This window comes from Simochromis diagramma, unplaced genomic scaffold (assembly GCF_900408965.1).
Source record: "Simochromis diagramma unplaced genomic scaffold, fSimDia1.1 OVJJ01000344.1, whole genome shotgun sequence".
Taxonomy (NCBI): Eukaryota; Metazoa; Chordata; class Actinopteri; order Cichliformes; family Cichlidae; genus Simochromis; species Simochromis diagramma.
In genome coordinates, this window is record NW_024387375.1 from 302315 (window position 1) to 313293 (window position 10979).

Sequence of the window (10979 nt, forward strand, 5' to 3'; positions counted from 1 at the left end):
ACATGTCTACGCATGAGTCTTGGTCTCCATTGTGTTAACAGTACTAAAAATAAAACGGTAGACAAGTAAGTAAAGAAACTTGATTTATTTATATTGCCAATTTCCTTCTAAATAATAGTAATAAGTAATAAATAGTAGTAATAAACAATAAACTGGAGAAATATATACAATCAAGAGCGATATATAGAAAACAAGAGAAAGGTATGCATTGGAGAACACAGTGCTTTGAAGTAGTACAGGACTTGGTCTGAGTATAGAGTCCATGTGTGAGTGGTCTGAGTGATGAGGGTTACTCAGACCATGGCCCAGATTGGTGAGGTGAGTGGACATTGGTCGGGTGTGGAGGGATAGTGTTTGTTGATGTCCAAATGGCCCAAGGGAAAAAGCTGTTTGTGAGCCTGCAGGTGTGAGACATGATTAACCCCTGCGCCAGCCAGAGGGCAGCAGGTCAAACAGGTGGTTGGCAGGGTGCAAGAGACCTTGAGACACTATCCACTCGACACACTTCATGCCTACAGATGTGAGGGCTGTATGTTCGTAGTCATTGAGGCTGTCTATATCAGTCTTTTTGGGGAATGGTGGTGGTGGCCTTCATACAGCTGGGAATGGTGGCATGAGTGAGGGAGAAGTTGAACAGCTTTGTGAGTATCTCTGCCAGTTGTTCCGCACAGGCTTTGACCACAGCCCTTGGGATGCCATCAAGGCCATTAGTTATTCTGGCATTCACCGGTCTCAGAGTGCTTCTGACTTCATGTTCCTGGAGGGAGAGAGGGGTCTGCTGGTTGAAAGGGAAGTGGGGAGCAGGGTCTGGGGGAGAGGGGTCACCTCATACCCAGCAATGAAGATGTTGAGCTCCTCTATGAGTTTCAGGCAGCTGACGAGGCTTGGGAGGCTTGGGTGCCTTTTCACACCCGACTTGGGCTGTTCTCTGTGAAGAAACCATTCTACCTTTTTCCGGCATGTATTTATTCTTGCTCTAATACTATGTATATTTTTATACCATGCACAGTTGGTGGGACACACCTACAATTTTATTTTACATGTACAATGACAATAATATGCAATTCTATTGTTTTCTGTATTTAGTTCTTTGTTCAATACAATACACATTACTGTTATTTGATTAAAGTAATGATTGCAAAGCATAGTCTCAAGCCAAAAAAAAAAAAAACCTCTATGCTTTATGAACCTCCAGATGGGCTAAAATTGCCAATCTGTTCTTCTATTTTTTTATTTTTTATTTTTTTAATTTAAGAGAAAAATCTGTTTTAGTACACCTGGCTTGATGTTTTAATTGTTCCATTTACTTTATAATGTTTTTTAATTTTTTAATTTTTGTTTCTTTTATGTTCTTGCTGGTATTTCACCATGATTACCAGCTGCATATTTGAAGGAAATTAATGAAACTGAAATATTGTTGCCAACTGCTGTTAATTAAATCCTATAATTTGGGATTTTGTTCCTGTTCATAATGAATGAAAATGTTGCTTCGGCAACTTTTCAGAACAACAGTTTTTGAACAACAGTTGAAAACTTTTATAACTAGACTTTTTGAAATGTACTTTTTAAATTAATGTTTTCTCTGAGTGAGCAAATTGTAATTGTGGGGTTTGTGAATGTGGACCATTGTCACAGCAGACATTATGTTGTATTCCTCGACATCATTACTAAACAGTTTTTTCTTTTTGGCACAGCAGGTGTATTTTTCTGCTTGGGAGATGACAGTGATGCTGTGTCCTTGCTTAAGAACATTTAAGTGTCTACATGTCAACGTAGCATCCACATTAATAATAAGACTCAGTGTTTCTTAGTGCTTCCCACTGCATCATAACTAAATGATTAAATTGGTGCAAGATATGTGTATAGATGACAGAGCTCACTCAGTTCACTTTAAATTTAAATTTGCAGTCTTGGACCTCATGTTTGATTCAAATGGAAATGTTAGATTCCATTGTACGAAACAACTGAAAAATAAATCAGAATTATATTGTTATTGTGTTATTGTGAAATGTGACTTTACATTTATTTCAATATTCACTATTACTACCCCTACTCTGATTACTCTGAATTACGTATTCATAAATTGACACATACAAACAATAATTTAAAAAATGTATAATAACTTCACAGAAAAAGTTTTCTAAATAACAAAGAAGAAGATGATAAGGTTTCCGAAAGAGACTCAGGCGCAGGCCAGGGTTTTCCTTTAAGCGAAGGACTGTGCGTTTATTTACAGTGAACACATACACCAAGTGGCTATATACAACGTGCAGGGGAAACGGGTCCGGGTCGCCAGGGTCCGTGGGAAACAGGGTTGGGAGAAGGGTGTTCCACACTTTCTGTACAAAAACGTTCCCCCTCAATCACTCCTCTCCGCATCGGGTTCCAAAAACGATCTACACACAAAACGTCGGGTTAGCAGGATAATTATAAGAAATTCTCAAAGTACAGGTTAGCAGAAACACAAGTCTGACTGACACTGATAGCTCAACGATCCAGCGAAGACTAGTGCAGACTCGCCATCTAAGTAGTGCAGTAATCAGCTGGGATCAGCGGCCGGTGTGGTGATGAGCAGGTGTGTGGGCCAGCAGCGGGAGCCCGCAGTGAGCATCGCCGTGGCGAGAGAGAGAGAGAGTGAGAGAGAGGGCGAGAGCGAGAGAGCAAACAAACCACAAACATATTGCCCAATAGAGGATTGACCAGCGGGGCACAGGGACCATGACAGAAGAACTCTGTTATGTGCTTTGAAGGTGTGGAATTCCTCTTTTTTAATTTTATTGTGAGGTAAACAAGACAAACAGGTCCAGTAAGGACAGGTGAACAGACAAAAAAGACAAGCAAGTTGTGCAAAAACATTATTAAGGTGAGTCCAGTATCTGTTTACTATGTACAGTCCAGTTTGTGTGTTGGTTGAAATGGTAAATGAAATAATTTCATGTAGTCATGCAAACTACATAAACTATATAAAGAAATAAAAATGCTCTCAAATGCAATAATGCCCATAATGATAATAATAACGATAACAATAATAACAACAATAATAATGATAATAATATGAAATAACAGTTATAGTAGTGTCATTACAAACTATAGGTAGCAAAAATAAATGAAAAAATAAATCAATCATTATGTAAATACAGAGATAAGAGATTTTATTAAATTATGATTTTCCTTTTAACCACTTGAAACGGTTGGGTCTAGAGCAAGTCACCAAAAGTGCTGGGGGTGCAGTGCAGACACCCCAGTTCACTCCCCAATCACCCACCAACACAGAGAGACTCATTTAAACCAAATCGGCCAGCACTGACATGATATAATATCATAATAATATGGATAGCAGTAATAATAGCAAACAATAATGAAAGTATTGATGATGAATACTATGTGAGAGACCCTGTTAAGAGAAAATACCAGAAGTTTGTATGTCTGTGTAGGTGCATATGTGTAGTCAGGCAGTTGTCTATTATGTGTAGCCAGTATCCAGAAATTTATTTACAATTATATGCAATTTTGACTTGAAATTGTAACATTAACAATTTCTAAACCACTAAATTATGATTAATTTTTGCTCAGTACATGTTTCTTGGTGTTCTTCTCAGGCTTAAACAATATGATAAAACATTTTGGAGCAAATATACACATTATTAGTCCAAAGCTGGAGGCCAGAATGGCAAAAATCTCCACAACCACAGTGAACTTTCCAGGAGAGCTGACATATGCTGGGATAAAGGTAATCCACACTGCACAAAATATCAGCATGCTGAAGGTGATAAGCTTGGCTTCATTGAAATTATCAGGTAACTTGCGGGCTAAAACAGCTAAAACAAAGCAAAAGGCAGCAAGTAGACCTATGTAACCAAGCACAGCCCAGAAGCCAACAGCAGAGCCTAATGCACATTCCAGGATGATTTTCTCCTTGTATGTGGTTAGATTTTTTATTGGGAATGGAGGGCTCATTACCAACCAAATCGTACATATTAAAACTTGAATAAAGGTGAAAGACATAACAGTCATTCTTTGTTGTGGAGGACCAAACCATTTCATCACATTACTACCTGGAAGTCTGGCTTTAAAAGCCATTAAAACCACTATAGTTTTTCCAAGTACACAGGAGATACAGAGTACAAAGGTGATCCCAAACGCAGTGTGACGCAGCATGCAGGACCACTCAGATGGTGCTCCAATGAAAGTTATTGAACATAAGAAACACAGAGTCAGTGAGATGAGCAGCAGGAAGCTCAGCTCAGAGTTGTTGGCTCGGACAATTGGAGATGTCCTGTGACGTAAGAATATAGCAGTTGTGATAATAGTCAGACAAGCACCAAGAACTGAGAATGTAGCCAGGATGATTCCAAGGATGTCTTGAAAAGAAAGAAACTCTATGGGTTTAGGAATACAAGTGTCTCTCTTTGCATTAGGCTGGAATTCCATGTGGCAGGGTAAACAATCAGCAGAATCTGAATGGGAGAAAAAAAGGAGTTAAGGTGCTTCTTGTAATTTTGGCTTTATAGATTACAAATTTATTCTTGTAATGTATTTGATGTTGCAGATTTGCATCATAAAAACATTTTACATGCACAGACAAGCATTTTACTTTACCTGTAGTATTACTAATCTCTCCCTCAGGACATGCGGTACAGTCATAGCAGCAAATGGGTTTTCCTTTTTGCAGCACTTTACGAGTTCCTGGAGGACAACTCCCACTGCACACTGACACTGGCACCTGTGTAATATAAAAAGGCAGCGTAACATATGTAAATGTTTGCTATAAAACTGAAAAGATTACATTGACTTTTTACTTTCGTGCTGCCCTCCATCCAGATGATGTTTTTGTTAATCTGGAACTCCTGGCCCTCTGGCAGTGATGCATCATACAGCCCTACAGTCACTATGTCAGTTATGCCAGCCATAGTTTTCTGCCAGTTAACCAACTCATAAATAGCCACAGGATCCCCATTAGTATCGAATGACACATCATATCCATTTCGGGAAAAATTTACTTTCTTCAGCTCAGTTAGAATCTGTAAGGATGAATTGAGACATAAAGGGAGTGGAAAGAAAAAACAAAACAATATTTGAACAACTAAAAGTAATGTTTCACTTAAGGTTTCTTAGAGACAGTGAAACATGTTGGCAATGACTGATTTGTTTTTACTGACCTGCTTGGACTGTAATTTGGTTAGTTTGTCACACTGAGCTGTGACATTTCTTCCCTGACATAATGCATTATGAATGGCATGTGCAATTGCATACACAGCCTTGTACACCATGTTACTAATTCTAAGCTGAGATGTATCAGTGTACGGGGTTTGGAGAGTCTTTATATCTTCAGTTCCATTACATACTTTCTTTCCTGCAGAATTACCTAAAAATAAAAAAGGCACCAAAATGACAGACAATTGAATTCATCCATTTAACATCATATCTTTTGAACATATCACTCAACAAACAAAGAGTCACGTTTGAGAAAAGGGGCCACAGTAATAGTGTTGGCTGACTGCCTAAACTTGACCTAAAGGTTAAACATATAGATTGTGATTTTTTGCAGTAACGGACCTTTTTGATTATGTTGGATTTGAAATTGCTTAGATTACAAAAAAGAACATGTCTGGACTTTTTAAGACCAGACATTTTACAAGAAACTCTAACAACCAAGAAAAACAAAAAACGAAAAATGTTTCTCACTTTCTTTTATTGTGCAGTTGAAGGAATCCTCCCAGAACTCAGTAAGCAATGGTGATACAGCCACTTGAGCAAAAGAGAGATTCAACAGGAAGTTTCTGAAACCTGGGATTACAGATTTCTGAATTCCAAATCCAATGGTCCCAGCGAGAAAATTGTACTTCCTTAATCCCGGGTTGGTCACCCATGACTCACTGCCTATCCATTGTCGAGGTGGGAAAGGCTCACGTGATAACTCCTCAAACAGGATCTTCATGTCTCCTGAAGATGCAAATGCCACAACAACTACAGCCTTTGACCTTTAGAGACAAAATAATTTTTTTGACTGTCTCATAACATCATGAAAGATTACATTAAATAAATGAAACTAAATTCCCACGTCATATAGAAACCTGCGGATAACATCTGCTACTTTCTGAATCCTGCTATGTGGGTGGGTCCGATAGAAGGACAAAGAGTATTCCACACAGATCCCCTCTCTCTGTGCTGCTTCTAGAAAAGATGCTATGCCGTTATTTCCATAATCCGAATCTGACCGAACAGCACCTATCCAAGTCCAGTCAAAGTGTTTTATCAGCTTGGCTAGAGCAGCAGCTTGAAACTGGTCACTGGGGATTGTTCTGAAAAAACTTGGGTACTGCTGCTTGTTAGACAAGCATGTACATGTGGCAGAGGGGCTCACCTAAAACAAAAGAAGACAAGGTAATCCTATAAGAACTGCAGATGTGCATGCATATTTTAAACACCTAGTTTGAAAAAAAAAATTAAAGTATTTACTTGAGGAATGTTAAATGGACTGATGATTCGTGACATGCTGATGGATGGCGTAGACCCAGACTCACCAACAACAGCCATCACCATACCTGACTGGGAGCAGTTTTTGCCAGTGTGAAACACAAGGTCCAAGCTATTCAAAAACTGAAATGCCAAATGCACTGTCATGGAAACTGATGCACATGAGTCATAGATCTGATACCCAAGCCTGATTCCAGGCAGCAGCTCTGTATTGTTGTTAATCTCTTCTATGGCAAAGACCATTGCATGTGACAACTGCAGCTCATCAGCATTTATGCTGCAGACAGACAATCACCTCACTGTTAAAATTGTAGGCTACATAGATTTTGTTAAAATGAAATTTCATACAGATAACACACAGCAAGAAAGATTACCATTACAATACATGCAACATGTTCATAATTTTTTCCATACTGACCTCCCTTTGCATCTTACTGGCTCAGGCATGATGGTATAATCATGGCTCACTGTTTGCGTGTAGGAGTGAAGAGAGAAAGCACCCCCAATAATGAAGTCCCCATCCATTGAGAATGCAGGTAGATGAATGCTACCCTGCAACTTACATTTCACAGATGAAGCTTCAGTACCAGCCCAAGCACCTGTAAAGCTACTCCTTTGATTCAGACTATCCAGAGACACACCCAAGGCAAAAACTGAGTTCAGCTGAAACAAACACAGAGCAGATACCAGACCAATTAAAAGAACTGAGACTGCCATCTCTCCCTGATGTCAGGTATGTGTGTAAGTGGTATTTATATAGGGTTTTAGAGAAAGGGCTCTGCTCTACGCCTTCAAGAGGACATGATCTTACGCAGTGGTCTTTGATTAAAAGTCTGAAAGGTCATTCATTACTCTAAACAGGAGAGTATATTACACATAGCCTTGACAGACACTATGAGTTTACCTGGATTCATTTAGCTAAAAAAACAAAACAAAACAAAACAAAACTTTGTCCCCGATAAGGCTTGGAGATATCCTAAAGTTATCTTATCATTCAGTATTTCTTCATTTGATGTTTAATACATTTAGCTCAGTTTATGTGTTGAGAGTTCTAAGTTGGCATGTTTGCAGTCATGTAGCTGTACAATATTTCCACACAGAGTCTTTGGCAAATTAATGCTGGAAATTTACAAAGAAATATTAAAAGAAGCTATAATTGTAAAGTCTCACTCTGCTACTACCACCTAGTGGACAACATGATTAAATAAAATATGAGCACTTCATCTTTTACTGTCAACTGAAGACATTTGAAATATAGCCTAATCACAAAAACACATCTTAAAATACTAACAACTTAAAAAAAGAGGCTAATACTAATATATACACCAAAAATGAAAAACATAACCATGACTGTTTCTATTATATTCTCTGCTGTTTTTCCTCTTCTGGTTAAAAAGACCTTTTCTCTTCAGTGTCAGCCTGTACTTGCTCAGATAGAATTGCTCTTACTTTATCTGGAATCACAATCATAATGTAAGGTGCTCTGATCAGCGTTGTTGTTGCTATACAAAAAAAGTAAAGTAAAAACATGGAAGCAAACATCAGCAAGAATGGGTGACTGAACTGGAGATTTAGGTTCCACGGGCATGTATAAGGGCCAGTACTCCTTAGATTTCTCTGAGTGGTCACTGACTTCAGAGCCAGCTGTACAGAATAAGCTTAACATACAATCAACAAGATACATGTCTACGCATGAGTCTTGGTCTCCATTGTGTTAACAGTACTAAAAATAAAACGGTAGACAAGTAATTAAAGAAACTTGATTTATTTACATTGCCAATTTTCTTCTATGTTTTTGATGTTTTTATAAGCAGTAATTTTCCTGTGAAAAAGAATAGAATAAAATAGAATGGAACAGCACTTTGTGTCACTGTACATATACACAGCGAAATTATGGAAGCTGGACACCAACTGTGCAGGAATGAAATATAAATAGTAATACAGTACGAAACAAATAGAAAATGGTAATAAGAACCAAAGCTATTTAAACCGCGTTTTCTCAACGATATTAATAGCTCTGCAGTTTGTTGCAATCCACTTGCCAATTGTGTCAGTCAAAATGTGCGAGGTAGACGTACTGAGCCCCCGATACTCTGTGAGTGGTTCGTTGCAAGCTGAGTGACGCGTTAGCCAATGTGCTAGCAGCAGGCCCGGCTAATGTATGCATCGCGTCAATGTGATATTTTAAGCTGAAGAAGAAAATTCCTTCTTCCACAATGTGCATACGACTTTATGTCAGTCAACTGTTCAGTCTTGTTATTTTTTTAATACTCAAATTTCCCATCAAGAGGGCCAATGTGCATTTATCATCACTACCAGACCTACTGCCCATTTGCACATGTGCGAATGTAACTCTACTTGGACAAACTACCCGAAATGCGTTGACAGAAACATTTCAGGGATTTTGAGTCATTCTGCGCTCCAGATGCATTAATTGCGTTATTTATTTATTTTTAATTATCACTGATTAATCTGTGTTAACGTGTTAATTTTGACAGCACTTTTATGGCCTTTATTGTTTTTTGTTTTTGTTTTTGTTTTTTTACAAAAATAGCAACTTTGTCTTCTCTACAAAAATGCTGCAGGGGCAGCAGCAAAAAATATATTAAGTTAGTAATGCCGAATTTGTTGATTCTACTACTTGCTTTACTACTCTACTTTACTTGCACTAAATCTTGCATAGTCTGGAAGTTGTCCAGAAGTTGACATTGTCATTAGGGTATTCTTTATCTAATGAGCTAATATGTACCTAGAAAGTGGATGCCCTGTCATAAAATATGCATGTAGGTGGTGCTATACTACAATGAAAAAGAAACCAAAGGAGATATAAAATGAGGTAAGCATTCATTAAGATAAGAAAAGTGGTGTAAAGAGAAAGAGTCATTATGGGGCCATTTTTTGACACATTGAAGTTCTTGTATTTCTATGTGATCATGATTTACTTCTCATCCCACTTTTTCATCTCAGAATCTCTTTTCTCAACCTGCAAGTTAAGGAGACAGTTTTATCTTAATGGGATGCACAAACCTGGAGATGTGATTTTGGGGGGGCTGTTTGAAGTTCACTACACCTCTGTTTTCCCTGAGCTAACGTTTACCTCAGAGCCAAACATGTTGAGTTGCCAAGGGTAAGTACTATATTCATGCATTAAATGCACCGATTCATGAAAGCAAACATTGGTGCAGATTTTTATACTTTCTGTTAATTTTCAATATTGAGTTTTTGGGGTTTTTTGTTTTGTTTTTTACAAGGTTTGACCCTCCTGGATTCAGGCATGCCATGACAATGGCCTTTGCTATTGATGAAATCAACAAAAACGCCAATCTGCTACCTAATGTGACTCTTGGATACAGTCTTTATGACAACTGTGCCACACTTGTAATTGGATTCAGTGCTGCATTATCATTAGTCAGTGGTCGGGAGGAAAACTTTCTGCTTCACGAGAACTGTTTGGGGACCCCTCCAGTTGTAGGGATCGTGGGTGATTCCTTCTCAACATTTTCTATTGCAACCTCTGATGTAATAGGTTTATTTAAAATGCCAATTGTAAGTTTCCTGTCCTGTATTTTACATGTGCTTTTGGCATGCTGTATTAAAGTTAATGTTTCTCACTAGGGTGAGAAATGACAAAATGAAAAAATAGGAAATATACATTGTATATTAGTTCCAGCTTCTCAGCATCAATCGGTTTTGATTTCAATTGTGTTTTTTGATAGGTGAGCTATTTTGCAACATGCTCTTGTCTAAGTGACCGTCATAAGTTTCCGTCTTTCTTTAGAACCATTCCAAGTGATGCCTTTCAGGTAAAACTTTCTTCTACAAAGAGCAAATGTATTTTACAGCAAGTGAATTGATGTAAGTTACCCCGAACTAAACAACGCAGTTTTTTATTTTTATTTTTTCAATTTTTCATTTTTTTCTGGATTACGTACTGTGCAAATTGATTAGAAAGAAAAACTGTGATTATGTAATTGTATTGTTTGCACTGAAATATAATTCAAGCCTAAACTAAGAATTTCACTGGTCTTTATGTAGGTTCATGCAATGATTCGAATTCTAAAACACTTTGGGTGGACGTGGGCTGGTCTGCTGGTAAGTGATGATGATTATGGAGTCCATGTAGCGAGATCATTTCGACAAGCGTTGGCTCAGTCTGGTGGAAGTTGTCTAGCCTACTCAGAGATTTTGCCCTGGGGTGAAAACTCAGCTGAACTAAGGAGGATTGTTGAGGTGATGAAGAAGTCCACAGCACGTGTGGTAATTGTCTTTGCACATCAAATCCACATGATTCAACTAATGGAGGAGGTATATCTAAATCTATCTATTTATCTATCTAAATCAAATTGTATTCATCAGCCGCCTCTTGCTTAGTAATTAGAGATGTAAATTATATTACAGACATTATATTCATGCAAATGAATTGCATGCTGTGTGGTCAAATGTTTATGGATGCTGGAGGTATTTCCATTCTTTGTTGTGATCAGTGATGGGGTCATTAGTCA

The 10979-nt window shown here is 38.0% G+C and overlaps 1 protein-coding gene across 1 annotated transcript; it reads right to left on the bottom strand.

The window, feature by feature from the left end:
• Positions 1–3392: 3392 nt before the first annotated feature.
• LOC120719904 (extracellular calcium-sensing receptor-like) lies at positions 3393–4910 on the bottom strand. The gene is made up of 3 exons (XM_040009466.1): positions 4800–4910; positions 4600–4723; positions 3393–4457 (listed from the first exon to the last, which is right to left on the bottom strand). The coding sequence occupies exons 1-3, from the start codon at positions 4908–4910 to the stop codon at positions 3559–3561; spliced, it is 1134 nt and encodes a 377-aa protein (XP_039865400.1). The 3' UTR covers positions 3393–3558.
• Positions 4911–10979: the final 6069 nt, after the last annotated feature.

Bases quoted from the DNA above. Each gene is read 5' to 3' on its own strand.
- LOC120719904 (XM_040009466.1), bottom strand. From the start codon at position 4,910: ATGGCTGGCATAACTGACATAGTGACTGTAGGGCTGTATGATGCATCA. The intron at 4,724-4,799 runs GTAAAAAGTCAA...TATATTACACAG, and splicing joins GGATGGAGGGCAGCACGAAA to GTGCCAGTGTCAGTGTGCAG. The intron at 4,458-4,599 runs GTAAAGTAAAAT...TCTCCCATTCAG, and splicing joins AGAGATTAGTAATACTACAG to ATTCTGCTGATTGTTTACCC.